The sequence below is a fragment of the Ambystoma mexicanum genome, chromosome 12, assembly GCF_040938575.1.
Source record: "Ambystoma mexicanum isolate Mex_15411 chromosome 12, UKY_AmexF1_1, whole genome shotgun sequence".
In the NCBI taxonomy this organism is placed as follows: Eukaryota; Metazoa; Chordata; class Amphibia; order Caudata; family Ambystomatidae; genus Ambystoma; species Ambystoma mexicanum.
In genome coordinates this window covers 416,443,764-416,470,077 of record NC_090936.1, presented here as the reverse complement: position 1 = coordinate 416,470,077, position 26,314 = coordinate 416,443,764, and the positions used below count along the sequence as shown (strand labels likewise).

The 26,314-nt window shown below is 47.3% G+C and overlaps 1 protein-coding gene across 3 annotated transcripts in view; it reads right to left on the bottom strand.

The window, feature by feature from the left end:
• The window catches only part of LOC138513586 (uncharacterized), a 378,986-nt gene that overhangs the window by 158,200 nt on the left and 194,472 nt on the right, over positions 1–26,314 (bottom strand). For all 3 annotated transcript variants that reach the window (XM_069628563.1, XM_069628562.1, XM_069628564.1), the window contains exon 3: positions 113–8,159. In XM_069628563.1, the coding sequence (XP_069484664.1) occupies positions 113–8,111 (7,999 nt within the window). In that variant the 5' untranslated portion in view covers positions 8,112–8,159. The remainder of the gene's footprint in view (positions 1–112; positions 8,160–26,314) is intronic.

Sequence of the window (26,314 nt, the reverse complement as noted above, 5' to 3'; positions counted from 1 at the left end):
TTCATTAAATGAAATTATTTCAAATGAAATCCACCAGCAATTTAAGGGGAAGTTGGGAAGGAGGGCTATTTAAATTGATCAGCCATTATTTTACAAAAAATAAGACGCGTACCTTCAACTGAGGACTTCTCTGGGCTGACACGAGGGCTGCCATGCTTGCATCCTCCATCTCCTGAGTGGTGTTTGAAGAGAACATCTGGACACAATTTAAATTCCAGCATTCTTGACTCCATAGTGCCATTTTGTGCTATATGGAGGTTTTGTCCAAGTGCTTTTGTGAACCTGTCTTCGCCACCAGATTTGCCAAGCCTGTACTTAGCAAGGCACATCCTTTCCTGTGTAGTACTTTTTGCATCCAATCGGTTCAGTCCCTGAAACGAAAGTTTACTTGTTTCATGAAGCCCTTTATGAATATAAGGCCTCTTTGCACCAGATTCCATACGTTTTATGTCAATGCTTATGTGCTTGGATGTAGAGCCACTGTGGGGAAAGCAATTGTTTGCTTTATGGTCCGTGTCTGATGGGCTACATGGCATGAAATTTAAGGGACTTTCTGGAAACGTTGACATGTTTTCTTCTGATCTGGATCCAGACGATTGCTTGCAACCTACTTGGGTTATTTCTGACCTAATGGGTGAATGTGTGCTGCTAGGAAGGCTTACACTACGCTGCAACCCTTCACGTGTGCCAGTTATTTTCTTAAGCACTTTCATGTGCTCTGCCTTCCGACGTTGCCTATATTCCTGTAATGTCAATGTTCGTTTTTTCTCCTTAGCATCATTTGCATCATGCTCTTTGGATTCGCCTGTTTCTTCCTTGTGTAAATCATTTACCTGCACCCCATGGGGGATGGTTGATTTCCTCAAAGGCATTTTCTCGACTTCTAGCACTTTTTCTACCAATCTTTTTTCTTTGATTGAAGAACTTTTTTCAGATAGTATCCTGGTTTTGGCTGTTCTATTTGTAGACTTATCTTCATCTCTACGGCTAGAGTCGATACTTGGGACTTTGCTCTTTTTCTCATTATTGGTATGTGCACTCTTGTCAGGATTTTTTCTGTGCAGAACCACCATATTTGACTTGGTACTGTGGCCAAATCCATGACCTTTGGTCTTTTCAATTTCACCAGGTGAGGCTGAACTATCGGATTTCTTGAATTCACTTTTCAGTTTGTCCTTGTTCTTGTTCTTTTTTTCTTTAGACAATCTTTCTTGCTTACCAAGTGCAACAGAGGTTTTTGTGACAGTAAAATCTTTTTTGGAAGGATGTTGGCCCACTTCAGGAAGTATGCCATGTTTAAGTGGAAAATCTTTCTTTGGAATAGCTTTGCAAGAAGGCTTATCTTTAAACTTTGATGAAATCACAGCGGTCCGAATGGCAGTGGTAGCAGCATGTTTGTGCTTGGACTTCTCTCTTAGTGGATTTTCCAGTTTAAATTTGCTTGGATTTTCAGGTCTGTATTTCTTTTTATATAGATCAGACTTTCTTACACGCAATGTTTTGCTTGTTTTTTTCCCAGCACACGTTGACTGAAGTTTAATAACATGATCATCAACATTTCGTATCCGTTTTATTTCATTATTCACAGGAGGGCTATGCAATCGCTTTGTGCTTTTGTCTTCCAGAGACAAGATATTTGCTTCACTACTTGTCTTTCCACAGTGAAGGTTTTCTTTTGATGAAGTATCCATAGTAAAAGTGGAATTGATCGCTGCGTTGCCATCTACAACCTTGACACAAGTGCCTTTTGTGTGCAAGTCACTTTTTGCACCATCTTTCTCCCCAGGTGAACACATACATCTCGGTCCATATGCATAAAGTGAATATACCCAACTATACAAGCAGCATGGACTTTGATCTACAGAAGTTGATGCTGGTCCCCTAGCTGCAGACTCCTTTTGTGTGTTCCTTTCTGAAGTGGGATGGCCCAGGTTGGCTCTTGTTTTTGATGAATCCATGCACTGTTCTATAGTTTGGGTGTCTCTCATGCTGGCATCATTGGAAGATTTAGCTGGAACCTCGGAAAACAATTTGGTCATTTTCTCAGAGTCTAGTACAGTGATTTCTATCTGATTGAAAGCAGTGTCATTTTCGGAATCAATAAGGTCTGGATAGGAAAGCCTCAATTCGGCATTGAGTTGTGAATCAGGTGGCATAACAGGCCTAAGATCTTCAGGGACATTATTAATGGGGTTCTCCTTTTTTGAACCCTTAACCCGGGCAGTTGAAATTGTGTGCTTATTGTAGAATTTGGACTGCATTTTCTGGTCTGTGGAATCATCCCCCTTTAAGTCCTCAATGAGGGAATCCCCTTTCTTTGAACAAGAAATTCCCAAAAACTTCTGACATTCTTTAGAACATTGTAATCTATGCTTAAAACAATTACGGGCTTCTGAATGTTTTTCTGCCATTTCATTCTTCTTCTCCTTTAAAGAGTCTGCTTTATTAGCACCATAGTTGTTTGGAGAATGACTATTCCTGCAATTATTAATAAGGTGAAACGAAGTCTGCTGCTCTACCATATCACTTTTCTTAAAGCTTTCATTTGTGGCGATCTGTTTTTGAGAACCGAGAACTTCTGAAGGTAGAACACAGCTGTTTTTATCAACCTCCATATGATCTCTAGCGAGTCTCTCTGTAGCACTACTTGGAGAACCCACCTTCTCTAAACCACTGGTTCCAGAAGAAGTGTTGCACCCTTTGACAGGCTGCAACTCACGCTTTGCAGAGCCATGTACTTTGGACCCCTTCTCTGGATGTTCTCGCATCTCTGTTTTTTTGTTAGGAGAGTCTAGCTTACTAGCATCATAGAGATTTGCAAAAGAGATACTGGATTTCTTAACCAGCAGTGACCTAGTTTGCTCTCCCAAATTGTTGCACGGTTTAAGGCTTGGATTTCTGGAGTTCTCCCTTATGGAATCAACATCTGAAGAAGAAATTGTGTTTTTATCAATCCTTTTCATTTCTGAAAATGTACTTTTCTCATGGCCTTTGGCACTTTCAGAAACACTACTTGCTGAAGGCTTTCTCGATTCTGTAGGGCACTGTAGCCCCTCCTTTACATAACTGCAGGCTCCTGAATCCTCAGATGTTTCCAAAATGCATTTCTTTTCTTGGTTTTTACTGCAAGAGTCCTCCTTATTACCACTAGAGTTGTTTGGAGAAGGGCTGACACAATGCTTATCAAGTCGAAACATATGTTCTTCTTCAGAGTCACATTTTTTAAACGTTTGTTTAAGGCAGTTCTTTACTGAATCAAGAATTTCCAGGGGTGATTTTTTGTACATCATATTAATGCCCTTCTGATCTTTTAAATCGCTGTTCCTTAGAACTCCACATATAGGATTCTCCTTCTCAGAAGAACTAGCTTCCAAAGAAACCATGTAAGTTTTTTCAAGCTGTAACTTCTCCCGCTTTGCAGCAAGGATAGGTTGGGGTATGTCTTTTTCTTTCACTGCTTTCCCTTCCAATGGACGCCTATTTTCAATTCGATCCAATCCAAAAGGAAATTCGTTTACAAGTTCAGATAGCTGGTTGTCCAGGCCTTGTGCAGAAGATAACTCATCAGCAGATTCATTTTCTTCTTTTATTTTGTCAGTAGTAAACAGTGTGCTTTCTTCGCAAGACTTGCTTTTGCTGAAAGAGTCATTTTTTTGAGGTTTTATTGGTGGATTCAAGGGGTCATCTTCAGTTTTTGGCTGTTGAGCTAAGAGTGCAGGCTTCTCTTTTTCTTTACTGGAAGAACGATAATGATCTCTTTCCCTAGCCAAGTCCTCAAAATAGTAGTCCTGTTCGTGTGCTTTCTCAGGCATGAACGATGCATGCCCTTCAGGAACTTTTTCATTGCTGGCACTGGAATTTTTACAAGTTAACATCCTAACTGAACGCTCATCTTCCTTTCTTTGCTCATCTACCAGGGGTGCATGTTTATCAAGGGAGATCTCTTCTCTGTTAGAATCCTCTTCTTTTTTTATATTTGCTAACTTAAAATGAAAATTGTGTTCACTACCACAAGTTTCTAAACCCTCACAAGACTTAGCTGCTCCATGTTTGTATTTTGAATCAGAAGCCATATCTTTCAAAGGTTTGGAAACACTTGCCTTTGTTTTGACTTGAACTCCAGTTATAGCGATCTCATTTCTTAGGTAAGCAGTTGAGTTGTTGTCTGGCTCTTCAGATTTAATTGCTAGCTCTTTTGAAGGGTGAACATCTGCCAGTGCTTTCAACATTTGTGGTTCATGAGATGTTTCCGAGTTGTCGGACTTGAGTTGCTTTAAACTAGGATCAACTTCACCTTCTGGCGAGGAAACCTTAAAGTCAGAGGAGGTATCAAATATTTTGGCAATTTTAGAATCATACAATGTACTGCCTTCCACAAGAGTACAAATGCTGGAGATGTGTAATTGGACATCATGTGCTCCTTCATCGAATGTTTCAGAACTGTCTCCCAGCTGTACATCTTGAGCGGCCAGTGTACCTTCTACCGGAGATGAAACTATATTTTGTGGCTTTGAAGTTGTACTGTTTTCCCATTGGTCGGGGCATTTCCCTTCTTCCTCCAATTGAATAGATGGATCAATGATGCTTTCAATGTTACTATCACTACTGCAGCTTGCAGCTACTGTAACAATTTCACTGCTATTGGTGTATTCCATAGTGACACATTCAATACTAGTGGACTGATTTGGATTGCTTGAAATTGTGTGCCCATCAACATCCAGCACTTCTGAAGTTCCGACCATTGTTATTTGCTTATTTTCTTCCGACAAAATGCCCACCGAGTGTACCTGAATGGCTGACTGAATTTCTGCTTCCCGAGACTCACTGGTTTGTATTCTACTGGGTGGATCATAGCTTGAAAGTACTAAAGGATTTACAACAGCAACTCGGTCAACAATTTTTATCATATTTGAACATAATGGGTCCTGTTTAGGCCCCAGGACATGGCCCACGGGACACAGATTTGCCTCATTCATATCATCCGACTCGTTGATTGGTTTACTGACGTTGACTGATTTACTGGCAGCGTCAGCTTGATGGGAGTTTTGCAGAGAAGACATACCATTAGGATTGCAGGTCCCTGGAGATAAAGAGGGTTGCTGTGGATTGACAACTGGGCTCGGCAATGGTTTATTTTGGGCAGCATTATTTGAAGGACTAGTTTTCCACAAACCAAGACAGGATTCCAAAGCTTCCATTGTAGCACTGCTCATGTTGGAAAAGACAGTTTCAATTTCTGTAGGACTGGCTTCCTCCATTTTTGATCCAATAAGATGAACAACACTATTTGAAGCTAGAGTTTGTGTGAGATCAACACTATTGGGGATTGGTTCAATGTTCTTGTTATTTGTAGGTGGGTCATTATGCACCTCCTGTGGCATATTGGGACTTATTACACTTGGTCTAACTAACAACTCCTTTAACATTGGTGTTGTTTGGTGAGAGGTCACATTGGACATTACAGGTAGTGCACCATCTTGAGTGTTTATTTTCATATTGGTAGCACAAGGCGACTGCTGTTCCGCAGATACATTGTTGTTTTCCATCAGCTCGTCGGATGCCGAGGTTCTAGAAAAGTTTGCTTCTGCTTGGACAGACAATTCATTAACTTTTTGAAAATCTGAAAGGGCTCTATTTTTCTCAGATGTCTCTTGGTTATTACGGGCTTCTGAATCATTACTGAGCAAATGTTGTCTGTCTAGATAATTTGTCAACTGATTTGGCGACTTTAGTCCGTCTTTGCTCTGCTGTTCAGAAGAAGAGCTAACCAATGAATGGGAGCCTCTGTTGGCTTGATGAAGGTTTACTGGCCTATATAATCCTCCAATGATAGAAAGAGAGGTTTGAGATATATCATTTTGTCCCTTCGTATTATTTAATAGCTGGTTTTGCTTGTATAACAATCCTTTGGATTTAAGAGGTGGAGGTCTTGGAAGGTCCGCCTCAACACGTGGTACTGTTGTTCTAGTCACATGACCGTTGTTTCTTATGTCTTTAGGACACCCGCTTGCATCTTTAACATTGGACGATTGCATGTTTTTGTTTCTAGTGTTGTTATAAGATTTAAATAAAGCTTGTTTTATTTTAAATTGACGAATAAGATGAATGAAGTTTTCTTTCGCTTTTAAAATGTCTTTATACATTTTATGCAAATCGTCTTTCATCATATCATTGTTTGACCAGATTAAAGATGTTGATGAGTTTACAGGTGATCCCACTGCTGATTTGCCAACATCGGTCATTCCGGCAGGCCCACCAGAAGAGTAGTTTACATGCATTTGTGTATTGACAGGAGCATTTGGACTTGGGTCACAAAGAGGATTCCTAGAAATTATGAATTCTTGCCCATCTTGGCATAAGGCCTGAATATTGTCTACCTGGGCTTGGTTTGAGAAACGTGAATCCGTTTTATTGGAATCAAAAGATGAAACTTTGTTTGCAGGTCCCATTGTTCCATATGATATTGCTCCACCATTTACAATAACATTGGCTGCATTATCATATGTAGCAGAACACCCTGGATCAAGGGTGGCATTACGATGCCTTTGCCCACCTAGATATAATTCTTCCTGTGTGTCAGATAATCGCATTTGTTGATGCTGTATATGGTCATTATTACATACAACTGGTTCTTGGTGTTGCACTTGTTGAAATTGTAGTAGTTCCTCAAGTTGTAGAAGCTCCTGGATTTGACGGGATGGTTGGTGTTGCACTGGCTGTTGGTGTTGAATAGAATGAGGACGTTGCATTGCTTGTTGGTTGACAACTGCCTGCTGGTGTTGAACTGGCTGCAGTAGTTGTTTTAGTGTAATAACTTGTTGCTGTCGTTCCGATTGCTGACCTTGCAGCAATTGCTGGTCTTGCACCACATGCTGATTTGGCACCAATTGCTGGTACGGCAGAGGCTGATGGGGCTGTTGCTGTGAGGGCCGCTGCTGCTGTGAGGGTCGCTGGTGCTGTGAGGAACGCTGGTGCTGCATTTGTTGCATGGTTTGCACTAACTGCTGTTGTTGCACTGGTTGCTGGTTTTTCAATAATTGCTGTTGTTGCACCAATTTCTGCCGTTGCATCAGTTGGGGGTGTTGCCACTGCAATTGTTGGCGTGGCATTGGTTGCTGTGGATGCAGTGGTTGTTGGCGTTGCCCTGAAAGTTGGGTTTGCACTTTGTACATATTTTGCATTTGATGGTGCTCCGACTGCACTGGCTGCTGGCATTGCACTGGTTGCGTTGGTAGTCTAGGGTCACATTTTGGAGGCCAGACATTCTTTCCATCAATATTTATTTTAGATAATGGTGGCTGTAGCTGTGAATGCATCTGTGATATTTGACTTGGTCCATTTGTTGCCTGAATTGCCCCATTAGCAAAATCCATTGGGTTCTGCCTATTTCCTATATTTATGTTTTGCTGAGAATTCAGATTTGTATTTTTTGATTGAGGATAAGCAGGTGCTGCTTGGGCATTTGTGGTGTAGTTTTGCTCCTTTGTCCATAATAAGGGTCCCTCATTTGATGGCGGTCTAAACTCTTGGTTCGCCAGATAAACTGAAAAGGCTTGCGCATTGGAATGATGTTGTTGTATCATTTGTTGCCTCGCATTAACAAAACTATTAGGTGCCATATTTGGGTGGGACGGTACAGCTTGCATATTTTGCCATTTTCCATTATTGGCTTGAGAAGAAGGAGATGCCCTTGTTTGAGGAGTCTGATTGTTGGCAACATATTGAGGTGTGGCACTTTCCATGGTTTCTTGCCCAAAACTTGAACTTTGATCCTGAGATCTCGTATTCCAATTTGTCTGTATGATGTGTATTTGAACATTCCCAACGCCACTCGTAACTAAGTCAGTGGATGATGTTACAGGAAGAGGCTGCTGGGGCACACCATTTGCTGGATTGTTCTTTTGGGTTAAGGTGCTTACCACATTAGTCATTTTACTTGGAAATTGGCATTCATTCTCATTTCCAGCAGCATATGTTGCAGAATTCTGAGAAGCAAATGATGCTTGGCTTTTGTCGGGGTAAAAATCAGAATTAGAGATTGGTGGTGAATATTGCTGTCTTTCCAAGCAGTTCAACAATCCAATATTTTGGTCTGAAGTAATCCATTCCATATTTGCATTGGATTTGAGTGGCTCTTCTTCCTTTGATGGTCAGAGTTTCTAAAATAAAAGAAAAGAAACCCAAAATGAACAATTAACACAGAGTTGCAGGTCCATGAAAAATGTATTTCAGCCCTAGAGCCACACGTGCATAAAACATCCTTGTAAATAAATACCTATAAGAAAAATGAGACCCAATCCACATCCAAACCAAAACGCTTCTCTAATGGGAAACAGTAGGTCTACCTCCCGAAACAAAAAGAAAGGCTGTGATGAGAGCAACGAATAGGCTCCTTCTCCCTCTACCACTACATTTGAGAATGAGAGCATCATGATCCGCGCCTCGAGACTGGTCGACGTCAGTCCAGGTCAGTAGAGAGAGATAGCGTTGTAGGGCGCGTGGGTGCACCAGTTATGTGTGCAGCTGATGTAATTGCCGAATGATAGCTGCATCCTAGCGTTAGATGTGCTGGTGAAGTTCTAAGATTTATGTGTGCAGTCTGGTTGGTGGTCACCCAGACTGGGTTTTGGCTGCGTTAGGCCTGAAAGACGCTTATGTGAGCAGCTAGGCCGGTTTACTGAGCAAGGTCAAGCCAGCGGATATGAAACTAAGCTCACTTAGGAAAACATGGTTCCAACAAAAACATGAAAGCAGTGACACAAAGTCAACTCCACTGATCACCCCATAGAGACCACAGAAAAAGCTTAAAAAAAATACATTTTTATTATTTTAGTCAAATTTCAATTAAGAGTATATTAAATAGTTAGAAATACACACAGGAATAAACATACAGAAATATAAAGTGCAATGTGTGTTAAAAAGTGCTGGTCACAGAGGGAGGCAGCAAACAATTCAATGCCAATAAACAATTCAGGGGAAGAATGACAGTAGTCCCTCAAATAGCTGTTCAGTTGCCAAGGCCACCATCTCCATCGGGGAAAAGAATGATCTCTCCGGCGAGAGGAGCCAGGTCAACTGGTCAGCTAGGCCGGTTTGCCATGGGATAGCTGTGTTTTATTAGGGTGATGAGGTGTTCATGGGTGGTGTTCGTACATGAACAGCTAGGCCGAATTTATCGAGGAGCATAGCTGTGTTCTAATTGTGTGATGGTGCATAGTAGAGAGTAAGCTTAGTGATGTGATATGGTCTGGTGGTTCATCGTTAACGCGCCCAAGACTGGCAGGTGAACAGGATGGCAGGGGTATACAGCGACACACGGGAACACAGTAACAGAGGGCTGGGCTTACAGAGACAGGAGGGGGGCCGGAGGGATATATAGTGACATCACGGGGGACAAGAAAGCAGGGTACACAGTGACACAGGGCACACAGCGACATCACAGGGACTAGAGGGTAGGGCAATACAGTGGGATACATAGCAACATCACAGGAACTGGAGGACAGAGTACACAGCGGCACAGGGGCAGAAAGTGGCATTAAGCGACAGAGGGACAGGCTTGCAGTGACAGGACGGGGTGGCAGACGGATACATAGTGACATCATGGGAAACAAGATGGAGGGTACACAGCGATGCACGGGCACAGCGGGGCATGCAGTGACATCACGGGGCTAGAGGGGAGGGTAATACAGTAGGATATACAGTGACATCACAGGAACAGGAGGGCAGGGTACACAGCGACACATGGGTACAAAGGGGCATAAGAGGGGGCATTAAGCGACAGAGGGCAGGGCTTGCAGTGACAGGACGCGGTGGCAGAGGGATACATAGTGACATGGGATATCATAGTGACATCATGGGAAACAAGAGGGAGGGTACACAGCGACGTACATGCACAGCGGGGCAAGTGACATCATGCGGGCTAGAGGGGAGGGTAATACAGTGAGATATATAGTGACATCACAGGAAGAGGAGGGCAGGATTTGGAGCGACACGGGCACAAAGGGGCATACAGCGACAGAGGGCTGGGCTTACAGTTACAGGGGTGGCCGAGGGATATATAGCGACATCATGGGGAACAAAAGGCAGGGTACACAGAGACACACGCATACAGTGGGGCATACAATGACATCACAGGGGCTAGAAGGGATGGCAATATAGAGGGATACATAGCAACACTGCGGGAACAGGAGGGCAGGTGTACATAGTGACGTTACGGGGACGTGTTACAGGCTGGGGGCACAGTGGTCTCATGGGGAGGAGTTATGATCTAGGTGTTCAGGGATACGGTTGCCTTATAGCTAAATCAGTGGGCGTATTCATTGAAGACATAGGAGGGAGTCTCATTGTGTATTTAGTCATTGGGTTGTTGGAAGTTCAGTCGCATCTTTAGGGTTGCGTTTGGCGTTATGGAAAGAGTCACGTTTTTAGTAATTTGCGGAATGTCGTATAGTCTTGGGTGTGTCAAATGCGTGGTGGAAGTGAGCTCCAGAGAGTCAAGGCCAAGGCTGAGAAAGAGGATCCTCCGATCCTGACAGTTAGTGGTTGGGATCACTAAAAGGAGGGCAGTGCTTGATGTGTGGTGTGAGGTAAGGTTTTAACTTATCTTGCAGGTATAGTGGGCCGTTCTCGTGCACTGCATGTTGAGTAATGCACAGGGTCTTGAAAGTGGCCCTATGTCCGACTGGGAGTCAGTGCAGGGTTCGGAGAGGTATGGTCTCTTGGACCCAGGGCGAGGAGCAGTTTAGCGGCAGCGTTTGGCGCTCTTTGGAGTTTATTAAGTTGGTATGCCGGGACCCTTAGGTAAAGGGAGTTGGCATAGTCCAGTCTCAACATTACAATAGTCTTAACAGCGGCAAGTCTGTTTGGGAAGGAGAGGTAAGGAAAGATGCGTCTGAGAGGTTTAAGGTGGTAGTGACAACATTTAGACATGTTGTTGATCTGTCTGGAGAAGGTTAGGCTGGAATCCATAGTGCATCCTAAGTTTTTTACTGTGATGGACGGGGTGGGGAGTTGGCCCAGGTAAGGGGGCCAAGGGAGTGGACTAGGTAGAAGCGCAGTGTTGCCGCACACCATGATTTTGGTTTTAGTGGGGTTTAAAAGGAGGTGGTTTATAGTCGTCCATCAGTCAATATCTAGGAGACAGGCTTCGAGGTCGGGCTTGGGGTTGGAGTCTGAGTTGTGGATTTTAAGGACGATTTGGGTATCGTCGCATAGTTGTAGCACAATATATTGTGCAGGCGGATGATTCCAGGGAGGGTGGACATATATAGGATGAATAGGAGAGCAGATAGACATGCGCATTGCAGTACTCCAGTATTAACCAAGCGATCAGTTGAAACAAAAGGGGAGAGGAGGGTTATTAGTTTCCTGTTGTTGAGGAAGGAGGCGATCCATTTGGGAGCGGTGCCACGGATTCCAAGGGAGTGGAGACGGTCAAGGAGGATTGAGTGGTTAATCGTGTCAAAGGCTGCAGAGAGGTCAAGGAGAATTAGTGCAGCGCATCCTTTAGAGTCTGCAGTTATCTTAAGATCGTCCCAGATTGAGGTCAGGGTGGTTCGGTTTGATGTCGCGGTCTGAAGCCCGATTGTGCGGGGTCGAGGAGGTTGTTGGATTCAACAAATGCGTTTAGTAGAGAGTATGCTCTTCGGTCGACGAGTTTTGCAAGGCATCTGGTGTTCGAGATGGGTCTGTAGTTTTTGTGGTCAAGGGAGGATGGGGGGGGGGGTCGAGGGATGGTTTTTTAAGAAGAGGCTTGACATGCGCAATTTTGAAGGCATCAGGGAAGATTCCAGAACTGAGGGAGTCATTTAGTATGGTTCATGCATGTTCTCCTGCGCAGGTGGATAAGTACATTTCTTTAAAGACTGAGGCGGGGCAGGGGTCAAGAGGGGGGATTGGGGGGGGGCAGATGGTTTGCTAGCAGTTAGAAGGTCCAGAAAATCATCTCTGGAGATCGGTCTGAAGGAATCAAAGGTGGGTAGATTGGGGGATTGGGAAGAGGGTGGAGGGGAGATTGTTGGATTGGTCAGTAGTTGGGGGGAGAAGAGGACGGACAGTTTGTTGTTAAGGGAAGTTGTCCTGTCAAGAGCAGTGGTGTAGTAGTGGAGGGAGAGAGAGTCGCAGAGCGATTGCGATGGGGCAGATTGGGAAAAGGTGCAAGTGGGTTTGACAAATTCAGATAAGATTCAATGGAGTTCTTTGCTGCGGTTTCCACATTTGAGAATCCAATTGTTGAAATAAGCTTTTTTGGCTTTCTGGATTTCAGCTTTGTAGTTGCGATGGTACAAGGCGAAAGTGGATCTACTGGGATTGTTTTTTTCTGCTCGCCATATGCGTTCCAGAGATTTATTTAGTTTTTTGGCATTCCTCAGTTTGGGTGTGAACCATTTGGGGAATGGTCCATTGCGTGAGGAAGCGGGGCGCGAGGGGGTGAGAGGAATTAGTGATTCATTGAGCCATGAGTCAAAGGAATCGATGGTTAAGGATCTGTCTGGTGGGGATGTTGTAGGGGGCTCTAAGAAGTAGGGCTTCAGCAAGGTCAGGAAGGATCTTTACTTTGTTCCAGCATTTGAGGTGATGGTGGAAGGTCAGGGGGAGGGGCAGGAGAAAGGATGGAGAAAGGGATGGCAAAGTTGTCGGACCAGATGAGTGGGATGGGGGCGGGGGGATAGATGAATCAGGTCATGAAAGCTGAAGATAGCATCTAGGGTGTGCCCTTTAGAGTGGGTTGGACCGTTCATATGAAGGGAGAGGTTGAGCGCATCAAGACTGTCGACCAGTGGATGGGTCATGGGGTTGGTGGGAATGTCCAACCATATACTGAAGTCTCAGGGTCAGGGAGGGGTGATTTACTTGAATGGTAGCTACAGATTCACAGAGGTTGGTTGAGAAATGTCTGTCACAACTAGGAGGTCTGTAAAGGAGTAGGAAGCTGTGGGAGAAAGTCAGAGGTAGCGAGAGTTTAACAAGAAGGGATTCACATGATGGAATGCATGTCTGAGATTCAACGACTGTGATGGAGAACTGAGATTTGAAGGACTGCCACGCCGCCTCCTCTTGAAGGTCTGTTGAGCGGGATGAGCGTGTAGCTGGGGGAAGGGGATGCTTTGTGTGCTACAGGGGAAAAATCGTCAGAGAACCAGGTTTCAGTGATAAAGACTAGGTCAGGATTGTCAGAGGAGAGGTCGTCGAAGATGCTGTGTGTGTTTTTCACTACAGAGAGGGCATTGAAAAGGATGCACCTGACTTCGGAGTGGGGTGTGGTCATGGAGGAGGTCATCAGGGGGTGAGCAGGAGGCGAGTGTGGGATTGTGGTGGTTGGGGGGAGGACAGGGGAGGGATGCTCCAGGTCAATGAGACAAGGAGAGGAGGGGTAGTGGTGGGGTATGGTGCCAGCGGGATCTGAGTGGCGAGGGGTGGGGGCAAGTCGGTGGAGGCTGGGAAGAGTAGGTGGACGGAGGAGGATATGTGAGGGGTGTGGGTAGAGTCGAGGAGGGGCGGGCGAGTGGACAGATGGTTAATGGGTGAGGGGGATTTAGGGGTGAGTCTCGTGTGAATCTCGGAGGATTAGGGGAGTCTGGTGTGCAGGGTGAGAAGTCGTGAGCGAGGGGGTGGAACCAGGGTGAGGGCAGGGGGGAGTGTAATGGGGAAGAGGGGGGAGGTTGGGTTGAGGTAGAAGTGGTGAGGAGTAGATAGTCGTGGAGGGGGGCCAGGCTCGTTTTCTAATATTCAAGGGTTTCTGTGCAGTAGGGGTGTGAGAGAGGGGAGGGGGGGTTGGATGGTGATGGAGAAGAAGCTACTGTTCTTGCAAGGGTGAGACGTGCTGCTTGTAAAGAGGGAAAGGGATATGGTGGGGGAGGGTTGCAGGCAAGGGTCGAGTGGGGGTTTTAGGAGGGGGTTTGGGGGCTAGAGGGTTGTGGGCGAGAGGGTGGGCAATTCTGTGGTGGGTTAGGGGAGAGGGACTCTGAGGTATGGTGAGGCAAGGATGTTCGCTGGAGGGTGAAAGGAAGGAGTGGACGAAGATGAGGGTTTGAGATGTTTGGAGCACCAGCGGGCTCCTCTGGCTTGGAAGTTTGATAGGGGTGGGTTGCCTTTGCGTGAGGTAATAGGGAGTTCTCAATAGCGGTCAGAGGGAGGGTGGGGAGTGATGAGTTTGGGTGAGAAGGGGGATAGGCTTCTGAGGAGGGAGGTGGTTGGCACGCCAGAGTGCAGCTCTGATTTAAGAGTTGGATGCGGGGTGGTGGTAGGAGATTTGGCGAGTGGCGATATGCTGTAGTGAGGTATGCGGGGGGTTTTCTAGAGCTGTGCTCAGGGGAGGAATGGTGGGGGGCTCGAGAAGGTGGGTGCTAGAGCATGGGTGGCGAGCTGTGGGGGCTGAGTTAGGGTGGGAGCGGGGGGGTTCTAGGAATCTGGACGGGTGTAAGAGGTTGATACTTGCAAGGTGGGGGTCTCCATCTCGTGAAGGGAGGCTAGGGATTGATGATGTAGTGGTGGTAAATGGGTCCTGGAAATACAGCCTGTGCTTAGGATCTGGAGGCCGTGTGCATGGGAGATGATTAGGAGATTGGGATGGGGGGGGGGTCAAAATGCGACACAGTCTTAAGAGGCAGAGTACAACACAGTAATCTTTAAGTGCACTATCTAGATTTGAGGCAAGCTAAGAGGGAGGCATGCAACAAAATATACACTATAAGTTTGGAGTCACCTTGGCTACGCTTGCCTTATTGGTTGTTGCTGGTTGATGACTGGCCACTGGCTTCCCTTGATGACACCTGCAGACACGATCTGTAAAGGTTTCAGTCAGAGCCATCCTTTGCCTTGGGGCCTTAGCCGCAGGGGCTGAACGGGCAGAGGGCTGCCCTGGAGTGGTCAGTGATGAGGGACGGAGGGCAGACAGGGAGGCAGGGGAATCAGGAAGGGAAAAAGCACTGAGGGGATGCAAGGTCCTGGGGGCTCAAAGAACTTTTTTTTTTCAAAATATGGGCGCAAACGACACATACAGACGCGCTACAGCTCACCTGCTCGGTGGATGTTAGAAGGGGCATGCAATGATGCGATGAGTCGCTAGACTCCAACTAGGACTGGGAAAGCCAATCAGGGACGGAGAGCGGGCAGGGAGGCGGGAGGTAGGGGAATCGCGAAGGGAAAAAACACAGAGGGGATGCAGGGTCCTGGGGGCTCAAAGAACTTTTTTTTCGAAAAATGGGCGCAAAGGACACAGACACCATGGATGGGCAGAGACAGACATCGGTCCTATGGAAAAGGTCAGTTTTGGGAGGCGGGGGACGGGGGGGGGTGAATATCAGCAGGTCCCTTGTCCGGTTGTCCGATGCCAATTATCCTCCGTTGTTGGAGAGATTGTATAGAGATAGTGAAAAAACTGTCTGAAAGGGATTTACCATTTTATGGATGGGTTGATTAAACGCCCCAAAAATTAACTTCCTCCCGAGAGTGCTGTACCTGTTACAGGTGTTACCCATAGGGGTGCAAAAGCAATCATAAGGGAGGCCAAGGGTTGTATGCTCTGGTTCCTCTGGCAAGGGAAAAAGCCTTGGGTAGCCTTAACACCTTAGTGCTGCCAAAGGGGAAAGGAGGGTTGGAGCTGCCGGACCTTACCCTGTATTATAAGGCGACTCAACTGAGAGTTCTGGTGCTACACCTGCAAGAGGACTCAGACAAGCAATGAGTCTATCTGGAGACTCATCACCTACACCTTTGTCTCGGGAGGATAGCTCAGGGGCAACACCCTCGCTTTGGAAGCAAGACTACGCTGAGCAACACAGGCTCGATCCCCGCGTCTGCGTTTAGAAACCTCTGGGTATTTAGCACATCATAAATAACCCATTACACTTACGCGGCACCCACAGCCATTCTCCTACTGCCGCTAGCTGTGAGAGGCTGATCAGACGGATTAGGGAACATCAGATTTTGGGTGTGCTGTGGACATCTGGAGGCAGAGCCCAAGGATCAAGGGAGTTACCACATGGTGCACAATGTAGAGCCACCTATGGGCTTCTTTAAAAAGGATGATATCCCAGATCCAGGGAGATATTAGACATGGTTTGAGGCGCAGCTTGCTAGAGTGGGTCAGTTATGGGTAGATGGGAAATTCATTACTATCCAGGAGTTGGTGGACTCGCTGCCGTTGGGGAAATTATCGGTTTTTCTTGTATCTACAGTTGAAGGGGGTGCTGACAGCAGAGAAGTGGAGAGAGTCTGTACAGAGAACTTAAACAAGCTGAAAAAGCCTGGACACTCGTAGGGATATGAAGGGACTAATATCACTACTAACTGCATCACTGGTTGAAGCTATGGGGAGCCCCTAAGTGCTGCGTGCTAAATGGGAGCGTGACATAGGGAGGGAAGTGGATGGACATTTGTGGCAGAAATTGTGTAAGAGCATGCAGAACCTCCATAGCTTGTCCATATAAATTACATGGGAGTCAAATTGTTACACCGTTGGCAGTACGATCCAGTGCGACTCTAGAAGATGATCACAACAGTGAGCCCATATTGCTGGCATATTACTGGCACATGTGGTGAGGGTGCAGGTGCATTGACCCGAGGTGTTGGGGTGGATTAAGGAGGTGGAGGGTGTGAAAAGAAGCCTGGACCCCTTGATGGTACTTTTTGGTTTGGATGTAGACTAAGAAGGTTGGAGAGCTTTACCCCATTTGGCGCATGGTGTGCTGGTAACGGCTGGGGACTGCCTAGCGATGCATTGGAAAGCTGAAAAATTGCCTGGGGTTAAGAAAATGGTCAGCTAAAGGCAAGGATATATACCTAATGGAAACTATAATGGTGGCACTGCGTGAGGGCGGTGGTTATTGTTTAAAAGTACATTCATGACAACGTGACAATGTGGCACCCAAGACCACAATGGACTGAACTCAGAGACAAGGGGAAAGCTGGGATTGGGCTATATGTCCCCCTGACTCGCTGGCCCCCAGATCCAGGGTTTTAGAATTGTAAAATGTGAACTAGAGTGTACCGCTACTGAGCTCAAAGCGGGTGTTCTCAATGGAATGTATGTATCTGACGTGGAGTATATTGTTTCTGCGGAGGAGAGGAGGGGGGAGAGGGCATAGAGGACGGATAAGGTATTCATGGTTGTCTTTTGAAAGACTGTATATTGTTTTGCTCTTATCTGTGACTAAAATCAATATAATTAAATTATTTTTTAAAACTACAGACAACCCTGCCAATGTTGAACTTAATTCTGGCCTTAATATATTATTTTAGAATCCTCCTAGATTAGAAGGGCAAACACTGCATTCATTAATGTCCATCAATCACTTATTTCCATGTGCAGTGAGAACCCACCTAACATTAGATTTCAAATTACGAAAAAGACATATCAGTCATTTCCCTGCCAGTTGACTTTGATAACTTAGTCAGCCTTTTTTGTCTAGAATGAAGTTACCAAAATCATCTATTACAAACAAAGAAACTATCAATTTCTAACAAACAATAACAGTACTCTGCACCAAATTTTACCTACGATGCCGAAATTGCAGCTGCTAAAAGAGCTGTATGAAAAACTCTGAAGCATACATTTCCAGCAGCAGCTCTCCTACGAGAGTAGAAAAGTGAGAAATACATAACAAAATTGGTTAAAGCAACATCAAAAAACTAAGAGGACTGAGTGTTGGCAATTCTTAATTGAGACTTGTAAGGCAAATGATTCTTGGAAATGTTGGAAGCTAGTTAATGGTAATCAAAATGCTAACGCTACTAGTGCAAGTGCTCCCAAAGTTGAACGAGAAAAATACATTTGGAACTCCAAAGGTAAGAGTAACACTATTCAGGAGATCATTGTTACACATAATTGGAAGCTAAATTGTTCATCTGTTGATATTGCCAACATCGTCATGAAAACTAAAGACTCCAGAGCTCTGGGTCCCGATGGGACTTGTAACATTCTCTTGAACAGGAATCCTATACTCTGTATGCACACTTTTACGGAGCAGCCATTTTGGTGCCGGCCGTTTTGGCGCCGCACTTTGGGAGCAGGTCCTTATTAGACGCGCCCTGTTGGCCACGGCCAGCAAGGCGCGGGGACCCATTGACGCATGAATATAGGTTTGCCTAACATCATAATAATAATAAAAATACATATACTGTCACCCGAAGCACTAATAAGGAACATGTTACTTATCTGTAACTGTTGTTCTCCAGCATGGGTCTGGCATGGATTCGCATGCTCATGAATATTCCCCGTCGTCAGGCTGGGAATCCTCGGTAAAGAAAATCAGTATCAGTTTAGTTTCTGATCTGTCTTTCTTAGTAGTAACCAATCACTGATCTCTGGGTCATACTGCCCCCAGCCAATGACTGCCCTCTCCCTAAGCCCCGCCTCTGGCAGCCATCCTCAGATTTGGTAGCACGCAAAGTGGCAGTATGCCCAAGTGAAGAGCCGCAGAGGGGTGGGCGGGATGGTTCGCATGCGACTCCATGCCAGACCCATGCTGGAGAACAGCAGTTACAGGTAAGTAACGTGTTCCTTCTCCAGCATGGGGTCTGGCATGGATTCACATGCTCATGAATAAAAGAATACATAGCAGTACACACATGCACAACCACTGCAGGTGGCAAAGGCTCAACATTAAGCATTAGATCCAAAACTCAACATTAAGCAATTCTTACCTCCTCACCAGGCTCACCTTAGGCGAACAGGTTGCGCAGCACTGCTTGGCCGACCCTAGACTCCTCCATGGAGTCCCGATCGACGCAGTAGAACCTTATGAAGATGTGCGTCGACCTCCACGTAGCAGCCCTGCAGATGTCCAGCAGGGGCACACCAGACAGGAACGCCGTGGTAGCAGCGATCGCTTTGGTCGAATGGGCTCTCGGACGGCCGGGCAGCGGTCGGTTTGCCAACCGGTGACAGTGCATGATGCAGCCGTAGAGCCATCTGGAAATGGAAGTCTTCGAGAGAGCCTTTCCTTGATTCACAGACCCAAAGTTCACAAACAGCTGTGACGTCTTCCGAAAACTCTTTGTGCGGTCCACGTAGAACTTCAGCGCTCTAGCTACATCCAGCGAGTGCAAAGTCCTCTCGGCCGGCGTCGAAGGCGACGGGAAGAAAACTGGTAACACCAAGGGCTCGTTGGGGTGGAAGTCTGATGGTACCTTGGGCATGAAGGAGGGGTGCATCCTCAGCACCACCCTTGTGTCATGAAAAGTCAAGTATGGAGGCTTGCAAGATAGGGCCTGGATCTCTCCCACTCGTCGTGCGGAGGTGATGAACTTCAAAGGTGCCGAATGCATAGGCTCGAATGGGGCCCCCATGAGCCTGGTCAGCACCACATTAAGCTCCCACGCCGGGGCAGGAGACTTCACCGGCGGGAACGATCGGAATAGTCTCTTCATAAATTCATTCACCAGGCGATGAGACCACAAGGACGCCCGTCCTGTAGTCCTGGTATATTGGGAGATGGCAGCCAGATGTATTTTGATGGAGGCGTGAGCCAGTCCAGCTTTGGCCAGCGACAGTAGGTACAGCAGTACTTGAGGGGCCGTAATCCGCAGAGGGTTAATCTTCAGTGCACGGCACCAGACAGAGAACCTTTTCCACTTATGACCGTAACACTTGAGAGTTGAGGGTGCCCTGGCTTTTGCAAGAACCTCTCTGCAGTCAGCCGGGATATCGTACCCTCCAAACTCTAGTGCTGCAGGAGCCAGGCCTGCAAGTTCAGCGACTCTGGGTTCGTGATGAAGAATGGCGCCTCCTTCTCTGGTGAGAAGACCCGCGTCTGACGGCAGCTTGACTGGTGGGGACGTTGACAAGTCCAGAAGGTCTTCGCTCCCAGAAACAGTGCTACTTGTGACGGAACCAGGTGGGATTTGGGGTATTTAATGGCGAATCCCAGTTCCGTGAGCAGCCGGACGGTCCTCGCTGTGTGTTCGACGGCGAGTTCTCTTGTCCTTGCCCGGATTAGCCAGTCGTCCAGGTAGGGGTAGACGTGGATCCCCTGCAGGCGCAGCCGCGCCGCCACTGGTGCCAGGCACTTGGTGAATATCCTGGGTGCCGACTTTAATCCGAACGGCAGGGCTCTGAATTGGTAGTGGCGTCCCTGAACCACGAACCTGAGAAACTTTCTGTGTCCTTTTAGAATGGGGATGTGGAAGTAAGCATCCTCCAGGTCCAACGACGATAGGAAGTCGCCCTCCTCCAGCTGTCCCAGCATGTGCTGGAGGGTGACCATCCGGAATTTCTGCGCCTTATGTATTTGTTTAACCGACGCAGGTCCAGGATGGGGCGCCAACCACCTGTCTTCTTTCCGACGAGGAAGTACCTTGAGTACACTCCGGAGCCCCGGAGCCTTCTGGGGACAAGCTCGATGGCACCTTTCTTTTTTTTTTTTTTTATAACATATTTTATTATATTTTGTGCAAGAAACAACAAGAAATCAACAAAACTACAAAACTTTGCATACGGCTGGCAGGGTAGCCTGGACGAATATACTGGAGGACATAGGCAAGCATAGCAACACATGTGAAATAAAGTATATGAGCAGTTGAGGTGGCAATCAGTTCCTGGATAATCATATTACGTGAAAATGCCCCAAAGCATGGTGTTAGCAGGCATGGATTTTGCGGGACTGCACGCCAATGCACAATGACGCTATTGCAGTAGATTTACATTGTTTGTTCCCATCTTCCCCAAATCTTGTCCGCTTTGCCCGGACAACCTCTGGCTTGATAGACTCTGCGTTCCATTAAAATGATTGCATCCATATCCGATAGCCAGTGATCATATTTCGGGGTGTTTTCTGAACCCCATAATTGCGCGATGTTCCTTTTCGCAATTCCTGTGGCAGTTGACACAAGTAGCTTTTCGAATCGTGACAGTTCTAGGTCGTTTGTAATACCTAGGAGCATGAGTTTAGGGTCCGTCGGAACTGGGCGGGACATGGCCCTAGAGAGCCTTGCGCTACATTTATGCCAGAAGCGTTGTATGCGTGCACACTGCCAGAGGATGTGGTAAAAGGATCCTTCTTCTTGTTTGCAGCGTAGACACTTGGGGTCGGTCGATTTACCCCAATTGTAGAGTGTTATTCGAGGATAATATATCCGATGTAGTATTTTAAGCTGTACCAAACGAATCCGTGCCGAAATTGCGCATTCTCTAGGATACATTAGGATTTCAATCCAGTCTTCCGGTAATATGGGGCCAATGTCATTTTCCCACTTCGTCTTCAGGGTCAGAAGTTCTTTCGTGCCGAATGAAGAAATAACATTATACATGGTAGACGTGACTTTATTGTTCACCTTGTCCATTACTATATTTCTTTCAATAGGTGTGCATTCCGGCATGTCCACAAGTTGGGCTCTGTGTGCGACAAGTGCGTGTTGTAGCTGTCTGTGGTGATACTGTTCAGATTCCGGCAAGCCATGTGCCGCAGCGAGCTCGGGGAACTGCGTCAGCCGGTCATTTACGATTATCTGTTGGATCGTCTGTATGCCAGCTACGACCCAGGCTGGCCATTTCGGGAGCTTGGCAAGATTCGAAAGGTGAGCGTTGTTCCAGATGGGCTGGAGTGGGGTGATTTTATTGTCCCAACCCAAGTGTCTGTGTATTTCTTTCCATACCAGGGCTGTGTGTACTGCTATCGTGTGTGCAGGCGGGTGAGTTTGTTTGCAGTAGAGACTTTCGAGTGGGGACATTCCATGTCTCGCCGCTAGTTCGCGTCTTATGTGAGGGATGCTCGGGTCCCCGTGTAGAATATCATTGACTGTTGCCATCTGGGATGCCCAGTAATAAATCTGGATATTCGGGAGCCCTATTCCCCCTTCCCAAACCGAACGTTGGAGAGTGTGGAGGGCAATTCTCGGGCGCTTCCCACCCCAGAGGAGTATACGTGTTGTGCTATTTATACTGTGGAATTCTGCAGCGGGGACGTGGAGGGGGGCATTCTGAAGAACATATAAAAAACGGGGTAGGGCCAGCATCTTGAAGAGCGCTGCCTTTCCTAACAGTGTCAACGGGAGTGCCTGCCAGTGGGTTACATCTTGCTTATATCTTTTAGTAAGTGGGCGTAGATTTTGTTCTACATAGTTATTTAATTCATTGGCGATTAAAATACCCAGGTATCGGAACTGTTTGGTTTCAACCTTATATGGGGAGCCCGCTGTCGGAACGCAGTCTATCCCTTTAACCGGGAACAGCACAGATTTGGACCAATTTAGTTTAAGTCCGCTAAAGGATCCGTATTCTATTAGGATTTGCGTGACCACAGGGCATGAAGAGGCTGGGTCGCTCAGGTATACTAGGAGATCATCTGCATAGAGGGAAACTCTATCTTCACAGCCCGGACCCCATCGAAAGCCAGTCCATGCGGAAGAATCCCTCAGGAGGACTGCTAGTGGTTCCATTATTAGTGCGAACACCATCGCCGAAAGTGGGCAACCTTGTCTGGTTCCCTTCCCTAGTCGGACAGTGCGCGACGGCCACCCATTTACTTTAACCTCGGCTATTGGGTTCTTGTATAGGAGTTGCACCCATTTTATGAACGGTTCTCCGAAGTGCATCCTATGCATTATGGCCCATAGCGCCTCCCAGTGAACAGAGTCGAATGCTTTCTCGAAGTATATGGCCAACAGAGCCAGAGATTGCTGCAGGGCCGGGGCTCTTTCTAGTGCCAAGTGTAATCTGCGAATGTTCATTCTGGTCGACCGCTGGGGCATAAAGCCACATTGGTCCGGGTGGATCAGTGATGTGATGACTAGTTGTAATCTGTTGGCTAGAACTTTGGCCAAAATTTTTGCTTCGCTATTGATAAGGGATATGGGACGATAGGATGTGCATTCTTCTGGGGGTTTGCCTTTTTTAGGGATCACTATGATGGTAGCTTTGCGAAGGTCGGGTGGGAGCTTATTCTGGGTTAGAGAGTGTTCAAACATCTTGAGCAAGTGTGCGGGTATGTCCAGATGTTGTAGTTTTTTCCAAATGTCAATCGGGAACTCATTCGGGCCCGGGGTCTTGCCGGCCTGGAGTTGCATAATGGCAGTCGATATCTCGGTAGTAGTGATTTTACTATCTAGGGCAGTGGTCTGGTCTGGGGTGAGTGTTGGGAGAACGATATCATCTAGTATGGTACTATCCACAGTATCGGTGGGGGGTTCGTAGAGGTTCTCGTAGAACTCAGCAAAGCGTTCAGCGATCTCTGCGTCGGCATGGACTAGGTTTGCGTTTAGGGTTCTGATGCATTTCACCTTCGATTGTCCTTCATCACGTCTTTCCAGCCACGCAAGCAGTTTGCTTGCTTTGTCGCCTGTTTCATATACACGCGCCTTCATTGCTGCGTGTGCTTTCTTGGCGCAGTCCAAGGATAAGTTATGCAGCTTCCTTTGTGCCAACAGTAGAGCCCTGTTTGACTCCGGGGTGTCATTGGCAATGTGGTCCAGTTCCTTGGATGTGACCTCGGATTCAGCTTCGACGATTTTTTCGCGCTGTTTCTTCTTCTTATGGGACGTCCACGATATGATTTCTCCGCGGAGGACTGGTTTGTATGCCTCCCATAGTGTATTGGGGTTATCAACTGAGTCTATATTAAGCTCAAAGTAGTCGGAGGTGGCGGTCTCTACCATCTCCTGAAATTCAGGGAATCCCAAATAGTAGGAATTTAGGCGCCATGAGGGGGGTGGTCTCGGTCTAGCCGTTTCCAGCTCCAGCAGCAATGGGGAATGGTCAGAGATTCCTCGGGGAAGGAAGGATGCATTGTTTATTTGGTGGATACTTTGGTGTGGGAGGAAGAAGTAGTCTATCCTAGACATCGAGGCGTGGGCCCCCGAGTGGAAGGAATATTGACGAGTCGTGTATTAAGGGCCCTCCATGCGTCACAGAGGCCCATTGCCGACACAAAAGAGGCCAGTTTGGTTGTGGTGGCGGGATTCCTGGTTCTTAGGTGCGTGCGATCAAGCGTATAGTCCATGACCTCATTGAAGTCTCCCCCTATCACCAATGTGTCTGCAGTTCTCGTTGCCAGGATGGGGGTGATTTCGTTTAGCAGATCTTTGAGGAGAGCTGGCGGGGAGTACACTGCCATGAGTGCTAGTGTTTGGTTCCATAGTGTTGCCTGAATGAATGCATAACGGCCTCCTCTGTCCAGCAACACGTCTGTGGTCACTAGCGGATTAGTACGAGGACCCCTCTCGCTCCCATAGAAAAGCCTGCGTGTACCGCAGTGCGGTAATTAGATCTTTGAAAAAATTTGCATGTGGTTCCGGCCAGGTGTGTTTCGGTCAGTATGGCTATGTCTGGGGAATGTCTATAAACGCCTGCAAGCAATGGGAGTCAAATACGGGCTAATATTCCCTGCCCAACTCAAAATATATCACATGAACACGACAGTCCACTTCACTGATCCCAAGGAGGCGTGGAGCTGGGATGAAAGACACATAGACGGCGACTGGAGCACTGTCGGGAGAGGAGGGAGAGAACGGAATGGACCGCACCCTGACCGACCGCCTGATCGGGAACCGCAGCAACAACAACAGGACGGAGTCCCACAACAAGCAGAAGTTTAGTAGACATTACTAATATCTGGGATATCCAGGCCACCACTATGACCCTGCAGGGATGCTGTATTGTACACTGCAAATGCGACTAGGATAGCAATTCCGGCTGGCGGCCGCCCACACAGCGCCCCCCCCAGCCCCTGGACACCAAACCAAACGAACTCGGAACACCACATAGCGGAGTTCCAACACCCTGCCTTGTGTCTTCCCCCCGGGGCGTAACAACTGGCACATCTGTGCCCGAGACGCGGATTGCCACGAGGCAGGCAGATGTAGACTATTGTTGAATTGTTTAAAAGTTAACACTGGGTCGACAGATGCTTCAGTTGTGGGTGGAGTATGGGGAGGGGGGAGTTGGGTTTCTTATAGTTATTCAATGTTTGACATACAGAGGCAAGACGAGTATGCTATACGGATCGAATACGACGGAAATATTGCGCATGCAACCAAGGAAATATATCTGTGTAAACAAATTGCCCATTGACAATGGCAACCCGAAACACTGCAACCCAAAGTAATCTTAAACTCCTGGCATGGAATGTGAACGGACTGGGTGCCAGCATCAAAAGTCGATGGCACCTTTCTTGAGCATCGCCCTTACATCCAACAGCAGTTGAGGGACGTGATTCTCCTTCCTGGCCACGGGAGGAATGCGAGGACACTTCTTTTGAAATTCCAGTGACTGCCTGTTGGCCAGGGTGTCCTGCACCCAACCGTCGGTGGAGATGGACTCCCACAAGCTGACGAACTTCGTCAGCCGGCCTCCCACCGGGTGCTTCGGTGGGGGCACAACGCCACGGCCGGGTCAGTCTTGCTTGGAGGAGGCCTTGCCGCCTTGGCCTCCTTGTTTGTTTGTTTGTTTATTTGTAATCCGCAGTTATACCCAAGGGTATCAGGGCGCAGCAGTTTATAAGAATATTTAAAGCTTAGTTACAGGTATAGAGGTACACAATGGCAGTAGGGAGTATATACAAGCATAATAGGGAGGGTAGACAATGTAAGCAGAAACAACAAAATTACAAAGGTGGGCACACAAGGTTACACGGTGTGCGGATAGCATAACGGAAGCCATAACATTTAGCTATCTTGGTCGTTCAGTTTCAACCATGATGTTACCTTGGCGCGGACTACGACGGCGGGATCCCCCTTGCTTGCCGCGACCTCTGTAGGCCTCCTGGGAAGAGGAGCGGGCCGCCTGGCGGTATGTAGAAGAGCCACCGCTGGATCCCTTGGAGGCACCCTGTCTGCCTCCGGAGCTCCGAAAGGGCCGCCGTTGTTGAAGTACCCCTAGCTCCCGGGCCTTCTCTGAGTCGGTCTTGATGGCCTGGAGCGACTCGTCCACCGGCTTCCCAAAAAGGTTGTTGCCGTCGAACGGCATATCCAACACTCTGGTCTGGACATCCTGGCGAAAGTCTGTCGCCTTGAGCCATCCTCCCCGTCGGAGGTAAACCCTGTTGCACAGTTGGCGAAATCCGGTATCGGCAATGTCCGTTGCCACTGTTATTGCGTGATCCGACACCACCTCGCCTTCCTGCAGAATTTGTAGGGCCTCCGCCCTCTTGTCGTCCGGTAGGAAGTCTAGCAGGGGAGCTATCTTGAACCAAAGCTCCCTGTCGTAGCGGGCCGTGATCGCTAAGGCATTGGCCGCCTTAATCGTCGTCGCTGGTAAAGAAACCCTTCCTTTTTCTGTTCTTCAGGGCAGAGCTGGAAGAGCTCGGATGCCCTGGTTATCATGGCGTGAAAGGAGCCAATTTCGTCGGGTGGAGAAGCCCGAGGGGGGGGTGATGACAGG